The 17,177-nt window shown below is 38.1% G+C and overlaps 2 protein-coding genes across 6 annotated transcripts in view; one reads left to right on the top strand and one right to left on the bottom strand.

Moving 5' to 3' along the window:
* Positions 1-10,029, top strand: part of GLDN (gliomedin) — a 113,530-nt gene extending 103,501 nt beyond the window's left edge. For all 3 annotated transcript variants that reach the window (XM_059481955.1, XM_059481954.1, XM_059481953.1), the window contains exons 4-10: positions 481-579; positions 767-913; positions 1,554-1,679; positions 4,389-4,472; positions 4,552-4,677; positions 5,402-5,552; positions 8,885-10,029. In XM_059481955.1, coding sequence (XP_059337938.1) covers positions 481-579; positions 767-913; positions 1,554-1,679; positions 4,389-4,472; positions 4,552-4,677; positions 5,402-5,552; positions 8,885-9,344 — 1,193 coding nt within the window. In that variant the 3' untranslated portion in view covers positions 9,345-10,029. The remainder of the gene's footprint in view (positions 1-480; positions 580-766; positions 914-1,553; positions 1,680-4,388; positions 4,473-4,551; positions 4,678-5,401; positions 5,553-8,884) is intronic.
* Positions 10,030-11,335: 1,306 nt separating this feature from the next.
* DMXL2 (Dmx like 2) overlaps positions 11,336-17,177 on the bottom strand; it is a 47,545-nt gene continuing 41,703 nt past the window's right edge. For 2 of the 3 annotated variants that reach the window (XM_059482563.1, XM_059482564.1), the window contains 5 exons: positions 16,049-16,126; positions 15,365-15,456; positions 14,738-14,790; positions 13,900-14,117; positions 11,336-12,793 (listed from right to left, as the gene is read on the bottom strand). In XM_059482563.1, the coding sequence (XP_059338546.1) occupies positions 12,584-12,793; positions 13,900-14,117; positions 14,738-14,790; positions 15,365-15,456; positions 16,049-16,126 (651 nt within the window). In that variant the 3' untranslated portion in view covers positions 11,336-12,583. Of the gene's footprint in view, positions 12,794-12,820; positions 13,477-13,899; positions 14,118-14,737; positions 14,791-15,364; positions 15,457-16,048; positions 16,127-17,177 lie in introns of those variants that run through there. The other variant, XM_059482565.1, reaches the window with a different exon arrangement.

Here is a 17,177-nt window from a genome sequence, read left to right as displayed (position 1 = left end):
TGCCCCTTTTGAGAGAGGGGAGGTTTTAGACATTTTAATTTTCTAGTGGAGGAAGTAGAACATTTAATCAAAAGCATGTTTATGATTTTGTTTAAGTAGCATCTAGGTGAAGAGATGAACTTATATATTAACGTCCCAAGGAAATGGATATTACAATTTAACACTAAAATGATCTTTTAAAAAAATATTGGTTACTGATTACACCTTCCCACCTCCCCTATAACTTTTCCTCCTTTCTTACTGAATTCTGTCTCAGTTCTCAGGTGGTTGCAAGGCTATGTTATGAATGGTTACTTGTTTTCTATCTGTGCTGCTTAACCTGTGGGTCTGCTTGGAAAAATTCTCTTTATCAGAAAAGTATGAGTTATATTTTGCTGGGGTTTAAATATATAAATAAACATGCTGCATGTAAAGATAGTAGATTTCATGGTAACTTGCATTCAACTGAGAAAATTAATTTATGCTGTTTGCTTTGATCAGGGCCTCCTGGGCTGCCTGGCTACAATGGATCAGATGGAATCCCAGGAACTCCAGGACAAAAGGGAGAACCAGGAGTAAATGGAAAAAGAGGAAAAATAGGTACAGCTTCCCTTCATATTAGGTTACAGTACTGCTTTGAAATCCAAAGAAATTACAGCTATCCAGCTAAATAGAGGTGAAGTGCATCCATAACTAGAGTGGATATGGTTTGTAGTAAAAAATATTTATTTATTGGTGCTTAATACTGGAGCAGTGCTCTTGATACTGAAACGGTTTTTATTTCTAGGTTTGCCAGGACCAAAAGGTGATCAAGGACAGAAAGGAGAACCAGGAGAAATGGGTTTGCCTGGCAAGGATGGTATGCCAGGAGGAAAAGGTGCAAGGGGATCCAAGAGAAAAAAGGGGGATGCAAACAATGATGTAATATTAGAAGGTAGAGAAAAGTGCTCTTGGGAGCTCTCTTGCAACAGTGTACTTGACAGAAAAAGATATGCTTCACTTCTGAAGCATGAATATGATCTGCAAGGGGAAGACCAACCTGTCCAAATAGGGTTTATATACACAGGGAAGTCTGAGTATTGCTATGCACAGGAGATTGTTCTCTTTGCAAGGCAAGTCTTCACAAAAACATTTCTGCTTGGCCTTTGGGTTGAAGTGTGTGTGAATATCACCCTTTCCAGAATGATTTCATACATTTGACTTCCTCCTGCTCCAGTGTAGTTTTATTTTTCTATTAGAAAATGAGGGGCAGATTTCACTCAGGAATATGTGAAGCAGCCAAATATAAACTGTGTAAAATCACAGCAGTGTAGCATCTGAAATGGTAACTCTCTAATGGGCCTGTAATCCAGACAGATAAAATGCATTGATGTGCTACTCCTTGTGAAGCTCTATCTGGTTCACTTTCTAACAAACAGCATTTCAGAGAGTTTATTGCACCATATTCTGTACTCAGGAACCTCTGAAGAAAGAGAGAGGCTGTTCTGTGGGTGTCCTGTGGACATGCACAGTTCTCTGCAGGTTTCCTGCTGCTTGGGGAAGGGCTGTGTCCTGACACTGCATTTTGTACCCAGGTGCAAAAGGTGAGCCTGGACCACCTGGGCCCCCTGGACCTCCTGGACCCCCAGGGCCTCCAGGTAAACGTAAAGGTAAAGCCAAAGTGGAGCTTCAGGAGAACATCTACAGCAGCAAATGCACAGGTTAGTGCTTTCCAGTGTTCTTTGCCATTAAACCAAGATTAAACCATTGCTTCAAGGCTCAAAACAGTCAGCATGGGTTTAGTTTTGCTGGCACCACTAAAACTGCATAAGCTTAAAGCTGAACATGTGTTCAGGTGCTTTGCTGAAATACAGTTTGTGTAAGGCAGCAGCCTTACACATGTTGGTCTTCTAATTGTGTTTTGGTAATGCTCAGGCAAAGTATTTACAAATGGTGTCTTCTATTAGGTGGGATAAATTTGGAAAGAAAGAGAAATGCAGCTGAAAGAGTTGGCTTTTAGATAATGAATATTTAATTTTAGATGTAAATATAAACCCCTGATTCTGGACCATTGAAGTGTCAGAACAGAGCCCAGGGAGCCTCCTTACAGTGGACAGGAGAGAGCTGGAACAGAAATCTCATCCTATTTGAAATTCAGAAATGCATCAACTGTTGTATGAGATAATTGGGCCATTTGCTCAGGTGGCCTCTTTTCAAGTCCTGAAACAAACTGAAATGCTTTGGAGGATAAGCTCTCTGATGGATTTCTGATGGATTTTAAATTGCAGCAGGAAAATGGGAGTTACACTCAAATAACTCTGCAAAGATGAGATCTTCCTCGATGAGCTTTTATGTTTTATGACTCAGCAAACCATGAGATCTTATTACTAAATTTCAAGGAATAATCCAGATTTTGTAATTAAATATTCATTACTCTTTCAAGGAAAGAAAATACTTATGCTGAATTACAATTGTAATTAATTTATTGCATAAGAATACAAGCCTGGCTTTTTCAAAATAAATTTTGAATCTGGTAAAACTTAGTTTCTTCAAGAGAAGAGAATAATTAGTTGGAAGTGCAGGTATAATTTTTCTCTCTGGTACTTTGGTTAATTCTGGAAGAAACAAAACATCTCTGCTCCATCCTTCCCACCTTCCCCCAACAGACCAAATGAATAGTTTTAATGACTTTTAAACTCTATTAACTCTCACCCAGAATATTTTATGACAGGAAGCAGCGGGATATTTATCTTGGTTTTTGATGGGAAGAAAGTAGTGAAAATTTCCCATAAGAATCTCTGATTGAAAACTGTCTCTTTAATTTTAGTTGCTTTCTAATCCATGCAGCTGGAAATACTGCAAATATTCTCAAAGGCAAATCCTGCACTCAGCTCTGTTACAAACCCTGAGCTGGCCCTTGGCTATCCAATAGTTTTAGATAAATTGCTGTACAGGGAACTGCTCCTTCAGTCAACTTCATCTATTAGACTCAGCCCAAGAAAAATCATCTTGTGCATTGCAATTTATAATTGCTGCTGAGTGATTTTGTTTTTTGAAATATTCTGGAAGTATTTTGGGATCAGAAGCTGGAAGGGGATCTCGAGGGATTGGTAAATTCTATCTGTAGGCATTCAGCTTACCATGGCTGGGTGGACTGTTTGTCCCTTACTTGGAGATACACTGTGATCACTTGCAAATTTTCAATGTCATCTCACCAAATGCCCTAGATAATGGAAGGGAGAAATACATGTTGTTCTTGCTCCATCTTGGAGTAGTTTTCTTCTGCAGGAACAAAAGGAGGATATGACCTAAAGGAGAAAACAACAATGCAGTATTATCTGTCCTTTCTTTCCTGCATGTCATGGTACCCTTTCAGCATTACTTTATATTTTTTTCCTATTTTTAACTATCTTTGTCACTTAAACTTGATCACAGACCTGTAAATCCTAGAAATATATTAGAAGGCAACAATGAAAATGCAAGTCTAAAAAATGTGCAGCCTGTGTGTAAAGCACAGCCTGTCTGAGAAGCTGGAGATAAAAGTTAAGAATGGAATTAGAAAACAAGGCTACAATGAAAAAAGCAGAAAGATGAGAACTGTTCTCTGTGGTTATTCACTCTAAGCAAACCGAAATGTGTCACATTGTTTTAAGGGCAGAAGTGATACTTGGCTCTAAAGAAAATGGTCCATAAAAAATTTAATTCAGGCATTATTTTAAAAGTGAATTCTAAGAGCAAATCCAGCCAGCTAGTCCTTAAATTGCTGTGGGACAGGGAAAAATATTTCCAGGTGTTTGATTCTAATGTGATTCTAACCATTTCTATGTGTGTCAATAATATAATGTGTCATTTCCCTTAGTATTTCATCCTGCTTCTTTAGTGGCATGGATGTCAAGCTCATGCATTATGTACTCAAAGCATGTGTACCTGTTTTATTACTGTCTTGGGCATTAACAACACGACCAAAATGTTCTATTGCTAACAGGATCAACCCTCTCTTCTGGTCTGTGGGGATTTGTGCATGAAGGTTTTGTGTTTAACAACTACTCCTTCCCAACAAAATGCTTTTTCTCTTACTGAATCAGCCATTTTCCAGCTTCCTCAGCTGCCCAAAGTTATGTCATGAAAAGGGCAACTCTCTCTTCCTAAGTGGCTACTCAGAAATTCACAGCTAAGGAAATAAATCTGTTGATTTAATTAGTTACTCCTCAAAGTTGACTGTCAGCCTCAACACTTCATTTCCTTGGCAGAAGTGAGAGCAAGTTTTTTCTTATCTCATTTTTGACCACACCAACATAAGCATTTTTTTTTTCCAGATGAAGCAAAATCCCAGTTATCATTCCTTTATTTTAGTGGAGTCACTGATGTGTCCATCTATCATGTCAAATAGGGTAAAACAAGTAATTTTTATCTTTCTCCCTCCACCCTAGATGAGATATGTGGTGTACCAAATGATGATACCCTCGCTGGAAAGGCTGAAGACAGAACCCCAGAACCCCCTTCAAAAAAAGCTGGTAACCTGCTACGAAGTGTGACTGGAGTGCTACTTTCTCTCAGTGTCACAGATCATGGACATGTGCTTTTTCCCCACAGAATGTGTCATAACGTCTGTAGGAAGTCCTGATCAGTATGTCAGTGTACAGCAAACGTTTGGAACTTGGATGAGGGAACCTGCCAACATAAGTGATGAAAGGATTTGGCTCACCATGCATTTTTTAGGTATTTTTAGTAGTAGTCACTGACCAAAAATCTGTTATCTGACATTCCTTCCTTAATCCTTTCAACCTAAACTTGTAAGAATGATGAGTTTTTACCTACCTCTTTTTCAGAATATTTTCCACATTACCTGTTTAATACTTGACTATACATATGGCTGTAGGCATTTTAGACATATCTTTAGACATTTTCAGAGTCAACATCAGATTTTTAAAAATAGCTTTATGTTTGGGGTTTTTTTTTTACTAAATCCAAGTTTAAATGTCTATTGTTTGTGGCCTTTTATCTTTTTCTTTCAAGAGTTTCTGTTTCCTATGGCTTTACCTCCTTAAATTGTAGCTCGGAGTTTTGCCTTTTTGTTTAGCTAGGCATGAAAATGAGGCAACTGCTGCAAAAGCTACATTTAGAGCAGGGAAATGTTCAGGACTTAAGTGGGAAAAGGAAATATTTCTGCATACACATCACCTGTGTTCAGAATGAGGACCTATTAGGTCTGTGGGAAGCAGGCTCTTGATCATCTTTTCTATAAATTACTCTTGTGTGTCTCTGGATTCTTTTTTTGCATTCCAGCAATGTGAATCACTATTGAAAACACAAATACAATTGTGTTTGTCTGATAGTTGATTGAGATGGACTTTCAGTAGAGACTGAACTTTAGTATAGAGATCTCAAAATTAGATGAACCAAATGATAGTTCTTTTTTTAACATGTTTTCCTCTTTGTTTAGGAAACTATATTAAAGAATATGAAAATTTCGATGCCTTGCTGAATGGCAGCTACAGGATCATTAACATCACAGGACTTTTCTATGGATGTGGTCATGCAGTACAAAACAATCATCTCTACTACCATCAGGGAGGAACCAGTTACATTCAGAAGTAAGTCAAAGATAGTTGGCCTAAGACAAGTGAAGTTGTGAAAGGAGGAGCAATGGGTTGGAGTGCCAGAGCTGAACCTCAGAAAAGCAGACAATTCTCCTTGTGGCATTTTGTATTTCTTTTTGGTCCTACCTAAACAGGAAGAACAGAGGAATGGTTCAGAGCTTTTTCCAGAATGGAAAAACTCATTCTTTCCAATCTGTAACAAAAATATGGGCCACCAGCCTTCCACTTTGTGTGCGCAGATGTTGTGGGAAGAGGAAAACTGGGAGAATAACTCAGGGCCACTACTCTGCTGTGACAATTCTTTAGGCATTGTTCAGCCCTGTGTCTCAGGGGTTCACTTCTGCAGTTACCATGTCATAGAGCAACAGGTCCCCAGGATGAACAAGATGCCATGTGCAGAGAGGACAACAAATTCTCTTGGCTATCCTGGGATCCAACCAGGTAGAGACAGGTTCTATTGAACATTAGATTGCTGTGGGTGTTCTTCAGCTCAGATTCTTTGCTGTGTTCATAATCACAAGAAAGAAATGAGAACTGACTAAGGAATTAGGGTACCAGAAGAAAGGATTGCATTTAGAAGAATAAGCTGTGCACCTACCTGCATCTGAGTCAGAAGTGGTTCAGCTGCAGTGTGGGAGGTGTAGGTGGGTGGTTTTGTGACCATGGCCTACTCATGAAACTTGGCTTTGCAGAGCCCTTGCTGTGCTCTGCTCTGGCTGGCAGCAGCAGGGAATGCTGCTGGCACAGAGGGGGAGCACTGAGGCACCTGCTGAGGACAGGGCAACCTGGAAATTTGCACATTCCACTGGGGAGGAGGGGCTCCAGTGTTTGATTTCCTCATAATAAGAAGTTTCTACTACTTTCCTGATACATCTCCCCAAACTAGAACTGAGAATTACATCTCTTATTTAACTTTCTACTGAAGACAGAGACAAACAATACAAATCAACCCCAGAATCTCACCTTGTGGGAAGAGCCAAAGACAGTCCAAGGGCAAGTGAAAGATTGCTTGTTCTTTCAAGTTCTTACACGACTCTGATGTCTGAGCCAAGAACATTTACTATACTTTGATGTCTGTTCCCAAGCAGGTGTGAGTGCTGCCTTCCTATACTCATGTGCATGCCAAGGAATGTGAGCAAGCTGCAAGGATTCTATAATATTTATTCTGCCAAGCACAAGCTCACTTTTTGGCAGCCTCCTTTAAACATATTTTGGCTTTTTCTCTGGTAGTCTGTAAAAGACCATCACTGTCTAAGCAATACACAGTGATAGGGCAGAGATTCCTCACCCTGCATACCATTAATCAGGAAATGCCTTCATATACAGATGAACACAAACCGTTGGTGGAATTTTCAAATCCTCTCGAGCTGCTGAGAAATGGCCTTTCTGTTCTGTTCTTCACTCTGAGATTATTTACCTTCAGCACAGACAGAATGAGGCACTATGGATTCTGTGACATTGAAGTCCTTGAATTTGGGCTCCATAAAAGCTTCTGGGAGTTGTTGTATTGTTTTAATGGAAAGTAGAGGTGAGGATCTGGTTAGTCCATTTCACAAATGTTGTAAAAACATTCAAAAAGAGTTTCTTGTCATATTTAAAAGCAGGCAAAACTAGGTTTGTCTGAACCTTGGCAGGTTTTCTTATGATGGTCAGACCTCCAACACTGTGATAGTTTCATTCTTTTTACTTTGGTTCATAACATGCGTTACTATCTCTGTTATTTTTGATTGACTTTGTTGATATTAGTGATCAGAAAAATGTTTGTAGCTTGATTTCTTGTGGTTGATGAAACTATTACACTATATCTTGTCATTTACCCCAGGATGTCAGAATATCAAAGAATTTCAGAACCATTTGGAATTCCAGGCTGGACTGTCCCTGACTGGGGGAGCCCAAAAGAACCTGGGAATTAAACTTCACTTTTTTGCTCCCTTCCAGATTTTCATGTGTAAATAACAGGAAAAGATAGGGTGTCATGTACTGCAGAACTTGTGAATCTTGAGGTGCTTTCTATCTTGTTGGCTTTTAGTAGAAGAGAATCCTGAAAAAAAATCTGCATTTCTGACCAACTAGTCCTGTTAAGGTCTGTCCTTTTAGCCCTTGCATGAGGTTATTTATAGATGTGAAACAATGAAGATGATTAACAGGGTTGACACATGTATTTCTCAAATCTCTTCCAGCCTTTAACTGGCTGTTTTATTGCACACACATGCTGCTGGAATATGGAGTTGCTGCAGATGTGAGTTTTACAAAAGCTGAGGGGAATGATCTAAGTTGGGTATTCTTGACTTTTCTTACCATGGTTTTTCCAATATATGCTATCCATGCTGCTTAAACAGAAAAATTATTCTTCCAGTATTGCATGTTCCTGGATCTGAACTGTTCCTGTGATTAAGCCTATCTTTTCAGAAAAAATACTTGCAAGTGTAGCACATTCCTTTATTGAGTAGTATTTTTCCCCTCCTCTCTTTGAAGCATGGAGCTATACAGTGAGAGAGAAGTCAGATACTGAAATGTGCTTCTTTGCAGAGGGCATTATTTAAAAAGATAAAGCCATGCTCTCCCTGCCTTTGCTGAAACCCAGTGTTATTGGGTTATTAAATGCTGACAGCAGATGTGTCTCAGGAAGAGCTGATTATCCTCCTAAACCAGTACAGGAACATGATTTAGCCGCTCACTGCTCCTGCCCTCAGATTATCAACCTATTAAGGAATCTCAAGGAATAAAAACAATTTTATACATCAGAGATGGAAGAATTCAGACTGTCCCATTGAGGCCAGTATAAGGTCACAATTTTGGCTCTGCAAAAGTAGGATTTTAATTCCTTTGATGTCTACTTGAGTAAACCACCACATTATCTGGACTGTTTTCATCAGAGGAACTCCAAGACTAGGTGAAGCTGCCCAGAATTCATGCTGCTTTGGTCGATCACATTTTCTTCCTTTAGCTCCCACCTAGTCCATAAGCAAACTTTTGTACAGATTCCATTTCCCAATTTTGGGCCTTCACCTGGTATTCAATTCTTTTTCATACCCGTTCCTTTTAGTTGCTTCTTTCATCTTGGTGATAATAAAGCTCACAGACTAAATGAAGTGAAACCTACCAAAAGCAAATCCATGTTCTTGCACACCTTTCAGATTGGTTATGACTTTATAATTTTCTCCTAGTGTTTTGGAAGGTCCTTTGAGAACTTAGTCTTAAAAGACATCAGAATGCTCCTTGAACAGATATTTTCAACACTACCTCTATCAGTGGTTCACCACCCTGTGTGTGTGTGTGCTGAGCTCTGGTCACCTGTACTGAATCCTTCCTGTATCTCATTTCAGGTTCGGGCTCGATAAAGACTCGCAGCACACCCTGCACATCAAAAAGGCCTTACACCAGGGCAAGAACTACCTCTTCTCTAACTCCAAGACGTATTTCAACATAGCAGTGGATGAGAAGGGTCTTTGGATTATATATGCATCAAGCATTGATGAAAATATAATGGTAGCCAACATTGATGAAGAAAGCTTCTCAGTCAATTGGCACATCAATACCACCTATCCTAAATCCAAGGCTGGTAATGCATTCATAGCCTGTGGCATTCTGTATGTTACTGACACTAAGGACACGACAGTAAGTTTTGCTTTTGATTTACTGAAAGGGAAGCAGATTGATGCAAGGTTTAAGTTACGGTCTTCACAGTCTATTCTTGCTATGCTGTCGTACAGTCTGCGAGACAAGAATTTGTACACGTGGGAGAACGGAAGCTTAATGGTATACCCAGTCCGTTTTGGCACATGAATATATTTTCACATGCCACCTTTGACTAAAGCATCTGTTTAAACTCTATGACATACACATGGGGGTCTCTTCACTTGGAATAATTTTCTGTTTGCTGCTGGTGGTGTGTAAGTGTGTATGAAAGGGAGATCAGGTGCCTTTGTATAAACACACTTCAATTACATAGGCCATCCTCATCTTTTAAAAAAATTTTTGTTCACTATTGCGGATAGCACACAGCATAGACATACTTTTGTTTTTCCTGTTACTCAGCTGATAATTGTGTCTAATGTACATTGATTATTCCATCAGCAGAGACTATTTGTAACTTTTATTTACCATCATCTTCTCTGCAATAATTTTCTAGTCAGTGATGACAGTCTAATATAAACACCTAAATAATGAACTTTTGTGTACAAATACCTTTGTCACTTTCATTTAATTTCCATGGATTCTGTGTGACCACTTTTTCTGGACAAAGTTTTGAAACTTTTAAAATAATGGGAATGGAAATACTTGTTTAAATAGAAAAAAAAGCAGAAAGCTTAAAATTTGACAAGTCAAATCAAATGTTAATAATCAAAAGCAAAATCCAGCTAAAGGAAAATGGGAATAATGACATTAAATACAACTGAATAGACATGAATTGTGTTTCTTTAAAATTAAAGGCATAACCTTTATGATTAAAATTTCATTTTTAATGGTATTTGAGTTTCTTGTGTTGCTGCAGACTCTTCCTTGGCTCTCACTGCCATGCAAACTATACCAGTATAACTTGCTTATAGCTATTTAATAAGGCATATTACTAAAATAAAATGTCCCCACATTGATCCACACAAATGAAATCATAAAATGAAGGGTGTACTTTTTTGCTGCTATTTTTAGAATCATCATGCTGCTTAGTGACTTAATCTGTTGTTAACTGTAAGTCTGAGACTGCCAATTCATATTCAAATTTTTGAGTTGAAGGTGAGAAATAATAGGAACTTTTTAATTTTAATTTTGTTCTGGTATTTCAGATTTCTAAATTTAATGTTGGAACAAAAACCTCTCCTGTTGTTTTATCTATCTAGATTCAAAATCACGGTCTTGGAAAACCCCTGCCTGAATTTCTAAGCTGCCTGTGCATATTGCTAAAGTTCATGGAGTGCACTCAAATACTTAGGAGCAAAGTGTTATTTAAATCCTGAACTGCACTGAGCTGTTTAATACCTGTATGATCCAGGCCCTGTTGAAGGGATTAATGAATTTGGGAATGTCTGTGCCTGCAGAACCTTGTTTAGCAAATGTGCTGGAGGAATCCCTCTGCTGCAGCTAAGCTCCAGTGTGTGGCACAGGGATGGCTGGGCTCTTCTCAGGATACTTGCTGTTATCACTAAGGTCCTGCATGCTAAGGAGAGAGATGCAGAAGGGAACAAAAATCATGATTAATGCTTTGAACTAGTTTATACACCAGAACTCACAAACTAAAAATTCTATCTATACCTGTGTGACACTACACACTCCAGAGCTACAGTTCTGTGGGCTGCTTGTGACTTTTGGGGGGGGGGCGTGAAGGTTTTGGTTGGGAGTTTTTTCATGTTTGTTTGTGGTATTTTTTTCAAAAATTGAAATGTGGTACTAATACCACAATACAGCTAAAATACCCCTAAAGTCAGCAATATACTCGGGCAAATACAGTTCAAGTCAGATGTGATATTTTCTAGATAATATACCTATGTCAAAGCATGGTAAACTTCTGCATAACATTGTTAAAACACTTGGATCAATGTCTTGGAGAAGGAATAGCCAGGAAATTCTACCTCCTTTCTCTTCTTCTTGCAGCTGTGGAACTTAATTCTGTTAACCTTGCACTTGTCAAGAACAGCTGAAAACAAAATGTAAACAGCTAATCTTTTTTATTTCAGTACAGTCTGAGGTCAAATTAAAGCTAACTCAGGAAGTATCCAGTCAATGTACTAGAGATTTAGATAAATCTGTTTAAATATAAGGAAGAGTTCTAGAATGGACTGTTTCATGAAATAAAAGTAATTTATTTAACTTACAAAGGGAAAACTAAACAGTGACATTTACCCTTCCTTCTTTTCTCCTACTTCACAAGCTGCAATTTAAAATCACCTTTGGAGAAAGGTGCTTTTTGTTCTAGTATATCTTACAATACAGCACAGACATCAAAATTTCATTGGAAGAATAAGACAGTTTGTTAACATTTAAATACACAGACATCCATTCCAGTCCTTGAAGAACATGTTTTTTGTTTACAACAGAAAAATACATCTGACAACAGTAGCTAGTTATATTACAAGCAAACAATATTGAACTCTGCATAGTTTATACAATATACTCTGGTAATAATTTAATTACCAGTTTTATCCACTATTTACTAGCTGGCCACATAAAGCCTGACATTCATCTGAAATGTGGCATTATATGTTCCATTGGTATTCTCTTAACAGCTTCATTTAATGAAGTATTTTCTGGACAAATGATTTTCAAAACTCAAAGCTGACTAAAATGCTGGATGTTTTCACTACAAACATTTAGTGCTTACAATACATTCCTAAAGTAAAGGCAGGTGTCCAATAGAAAACATAGCTCAGAAAGAAAGGAAAACACTGTGCAAATTAAACCCCATCGCATTTAAAAATGTATTGATGTGCAAGTTACAGTATCAACTGTGCAATAATACTAACTGGGAAAAGAATCTCAGCATAAAATGATACATCTCTCACAGTACATCCTTGATTGCACATGTTCCACGGCGTTTGCATCCATTACACTTCCTGCAGAAATCAAATACACTGAGTACCCTTAATTAGAACTAAACTATTTTACAATGAGAAGTTGTATACATGCTTCATTTAGTGGGAAAAACTGGAATAAAAGTAATCAGAATCACGTCAGAAATGCTTACTGACTTGTAGAGCCACAGTGCTTGTGAAGTGACTGACAACTCTCAGGATCTTTACAACACTCACAAAATGCAGCTTGTGGGTTACTGAGCAATAACCCCCCACGACCAACAATACTGGGTTGAATTCCTTGCTTTTACAATCCAGTACATGCATTTCCTCCCCAGTGATCCTTATGGGCATATTCAAAATATACCTGCTGTAAAGTGTTGGTTTTCTCCCCATAACACTTAATGCTGCAGTAACTGATTTGAAAGGAAACACAATGTTTTCTTTCCACAGTGCATATCACTGTGTTTTTAGCTACTCACAGGGACATTATAGGAACCAGGATTAGCTCACAGAACGCTACAGAATGTCAAAAATGCCTGAAGGTACATTGAAAGCATTGGGAAGAACCCTCATTTTCAGTGTGCCATCTGCTCCACAGGAGAAGATACGATTGCCTTGCACAGTCTCAATCTGGGTGACACCAGCACCAATATTTCTGAAAAGGGATTGCTTAGCATGTTCATTTTTAAATGAATGAATTAAATTGTAGCCGGTGAGTCTCCACACCTGTATCAAAAGAATGACAAAAGGAGATAAATATTAAAGGATTTGTATTTTCCCCCCAATGTTTCAGATTTCTGGCTGTTCTAAACTCTGTTGAGAAAGATAAAGGATATTTTTTTGTTGCCTCATTGCAACAATTACTACAAGTCCATGAGTCTTGAGAGGCTGCTGATGCAGTGTAAGGCTGCCTTACTGTGGACCAGCTGGGTATTGGGCAGGGTAAAGTTTCTTGTGTTACCTGATCAGAGTCCTTCTCCCATCTGCCCCCCTGGAAAGCTGCAGAAATGGAAATGTTGCATTTTCATTCAAGATGACTACTGTCAGCTTTTCAGCACCTGGAAATGCTTTCCTGCTAAGGAATGCTGCAGAGAGTAAGCTGCACAATTTGTAAGTGTGCAGAGTGGTAGGAAGCACAGCTGCCTATTGTGTCCTAAGCAGCAGGAGCCTCAGCAAGGCCAGGCCACGAAAACCCCTGTAAAGCAATCATCCAGAAAAGGAAAGAAACTCTATTCACCTTCTCTTTACCATATTGTATTTCCTTCTCTTAGTATTCAGGTAAAATGGCCGTTACAACAGGGACTGTATTTCTGTGGTGGTTTGTATTTTTTTTGGTGTTTGTTTTGTTCATTTGTTTTCATGTTGGTGTTTGTTTCTTGCTACTCTGCCCTCTCAGTAGCTGTCTGGGGCTACAGCATCAGGAAAAAAAAATAGAACTTGGTGACACAGAAACTTAACACAATGTTGAAGTTACTGAGCGCCCCCTGTGTTACAAAGAAATGTGCAACAGCAAAGCCAGAATATTTTTAAGTGAGGAAAAAAACAAAGGTAAGATTTCAGAACCGTGCACTTTGCTTTATCCACTTAAAATCAGTCTCACAACCTTAAGAAGACTATCCTTTAGAGGGGGGAAAAGACCTACTTGCTTCAGAAGCCTACCAGTACATTTCAATTTACAGCGTAAATGTAAAGCAGGCTATACATCAAGTGTAGGTTTGGGGTTTTGAGGACTGTTTTTGTTTTGTTACTGCATTTCTCTGGCTATTTCCATAAGACAATACACTCCTTCAGCCAAACACCCTCCCCCAGAAGCCAGCTCCTCCATGCCTTACCTTCATGTTGCCTTCGGCCGAGCCCGTGACAAAATAGTCCTCGGAAGGATCCAGGGCAAGGGCCTTAACAGCTGACTCGTGTGCTTGGAAGGTGAAAAGGATTTGCCTCTGTCTGATGTCAAAGATGCAGATATATCCCTTCCTACCTCCAGAAATCAGCAGTTGATGCTTGGGTGCATACTGAAGTACTGTGGCACCATGGTCATGACAAGTGAAGGCTGAAGAAGAAGGATGTCAGAATTTAATAGATTTGAAACTGTAAGTAGCTCTCAATCTTAAAATGACTTTCTTCTATAACTTGCTACCTGAATATTTTGTAACTTTGCAGACACATTCCTTCATATGGGTAATGTCTTATCAGCTGACAGCTTAGTGCTCTCATAAGAAATACCTAGATCTAATGCACAAGAAAGCACGATATGCAGTCTAAGCTACTTTAGAATAGAGGGTCATACCTGAATTTAAAATTTCAGAAAATATAAAATTCACTATATGAAGTTGAGATAAATTCCTGATTTAGAAAATAGTATAGCTGATCTTGAGTAACCTGGTCTAGTGAAAGGTGTCCCTGCCCATGGCAAAGGGAGTGGAAAGAGATGATTTTTAAGGTCCCTTCCAAACCAAACCATTCCATGATGTTCTTTCTTCATACTTTTCCATATAGAGCAGATTAACATCATTGTAGAGAACATGCAGAACCAGGTGCATGTATTAATGTGCAACACAAACTTAGATCTGTTCCCCAGGATAAGGTTTTCCCCTTGCCCCAAATGCACACACAAGCTGTATTTCCTTAGTCAGTAAGAAGCAGAGGTTTAATTTTCACCATAGTACTTACCATGTATAAGACTGTTACTAGATGAAACCAAGGTGTCCCAGAGGCACACATTTCTGAGGGAGAAAAAACCAAAATCATTATGGCCTATTGCCAGGTGACTCATGGGGTGACATGACTTCAAAAGTGCTCACATTTTATGTCAGTCCAGAAGGCAGAATTGAACACTCTGCAGTCATTGGAGAGCATTTGCAAAGAACTAAGAGTTTTAATTATTTTCTTTGCTCTTTTATGCCTCTTAGTGGAACTATACCTTCTACCCTTAAAATGTCCGCTGACCAAAGGTTGTGTCAAATATTTATAGAAGTTATTCTTTTGAGAGAAAAAGAATTATCTTGCTCTGCTGAACAGATTTCTACCCCCAGCAACAGCATCACGTCAAAGTAGTTGCATTGGGAATACAATCTGAAAAAATGGGTCAATTATTGACCACTCCTCACACAAACAAAACTTGGAAACAAGCAATTGAAGAAATGATATTCAAAGAAATTATCTGGTAAGTTCAAGCTGTAACAAAACTTAGAACAACGAGCCTTAAAATGTCAACCACAGATTAATGCCCAAGAGCTTAGCAAGTTAAGGGTGATGAAAAAGTAGTTTTGAAATTCTTCATTGTTTCTTTAAACACACCTGTTATCATTGGATTGTCCCGATGTAGCAACTAGACTTGAGGAGGTTATAAATGCAAAGTCACTTGTGGTTTTACTGTGGCACTGCCAACTCTATTAAAAACAAAACAGAAAAGTGCAACCTTACCAGTTGTTATTTGCATCAAAAGTAATTACTGTCAGTCTGATGTCAGTGATAGTAAAACACAGAGCCTTTGAAACAAAGCTTAAAAAACTGACAGTTGGAAACTGAGAATAGATCAATAGATTAAAATCCGGTACAAAATGAAAAGATACTACAATAACTGACACAGAACAAATCTGCAGTATAGTGTATGACAACAGCCTGAGTTTTAAATTAAGCATGGTCATCATGTCAAGAAGCAGTAAAATGTATTGAAGAGTGTATTTTTACTAAGTTTTGGGCTTATAAAGTTATTAGTTGTGGCTCTGATTATTAATTAAAACATGGACAATGTTGAAGGAGTATTTGTAATTACACATTTATAGCTCATGGTTATGGTGCAATTGGTTTAGCAAAGATGTATCATTGAAACTCTGCAGCTTTGATGAAGTGTGCCAATTAAAAAGCAGCAAAGCCAAATATGTCTCATTTAAGTCCTATTCTCTGGGCCTGTCTCAAGTTTCAAAGGCTTTGCTTTTCTCTACAATAATAATAACAACAAAATAAAATCTGTTTACTTACCAGGTAGGGCTTAGGATTTGAGGTGGTTTGGTTTACTTGCCAAATACTTAGAAAACCTTCACCATCAGCAACACCACACTATAAAGAATAAATTGCATTTATTAGCATGACATGGTAGTTACTGAATGCTTCATGATAGTAAACTGCTGACTTCAGGGAAAAACCCCCCTGAACCACCAAGCCTTCGCCTGCAAATTGAATATCAATAACAATGATCTTCAAGACAAAAAATAAAAACTAGTTTAGAAGCCAAGTGAGTTTAGTGCTGATTGTTTAATGATTATTTAATGATTGATGGTCTCCTGCATACCCAATTCTTTTCTGGAAATGGAGAATGCATGGAAGCTTATCTTTCAATGTTAGATGCTAAAGCTAACAAAGACATCATTGCTCCATGACTCTACTTGAAAATGCTTTAAAAAAGTCAGATGCACGATAACATGCCATAAAAGCATGATAAGAACAATTTTGGAAAGATTGTAGTCATGAATGGTAAAATGAGTGAGCTATATTTATTAACTAAAAGGAATAACATTTAATATATTCTATGCAGCATATTCTGTAAGTATTTTACAAAATAATTTTAGAAATATTGAGAAATACTTTTTATATTTTCTCTTTTTAGTTGGGCTTCACAAGTCCTGCCTGAATGACCTCCATGTGAAGCACAGCAACAAATACATCTTAATTTCTGACTTAAGATTGATTCCTACATAATGGTAAGACTGCAATATTTCAAAGCACAATCAAAACACATTTTTAGAATGAGTTTAAATGACATTCTATGCCACCTGAAAATAGATTTGCTGTGAGATACTTTATATTTCCAGCTATTTCACCTTTGCTGTTTTATAGCTATGTACAGTCATGCCCAAACACCTTTAATTCACTTTTTATAGTTTTTAACTATAATGAAGTGAAATATTTTGTGAGTAAGAATGCAGACAAGACCTGTTAAAATAATAGAATTGTCAACATGAAAAACTGAGGAGGTGGGTATTCCTCCCAATTTCTTTCTCTATTCTTCTTTCTGCATTTCATATCCCTTATAGGGTCTGGCCAAAGCATGTCTTTTTGCTCTCTTTCTGCTCTCCACTCTAGTGGAGTACACTCACAGCCTTCAACTCAT

This window comes from Ammospiza nelsoni, chromosome 14 (genome assembly GCF_027579445.1).
Source record: "Ammospiza nelsoni isolate bAmmNel1 chromosome 14, bAmmNel1.pri, whole genome shotgun sequence".
Classification (NCBI taxonomy): domain Eukaryota; kingdom Metazoa; phylum Chordata; class Aves; order Passeriformes; family Passerellidae; genus Ammospiza; species Ammospiza nelsoni.
This window is presented reverse-complemented; position numbering and strand designations above follow the sequence as displayed.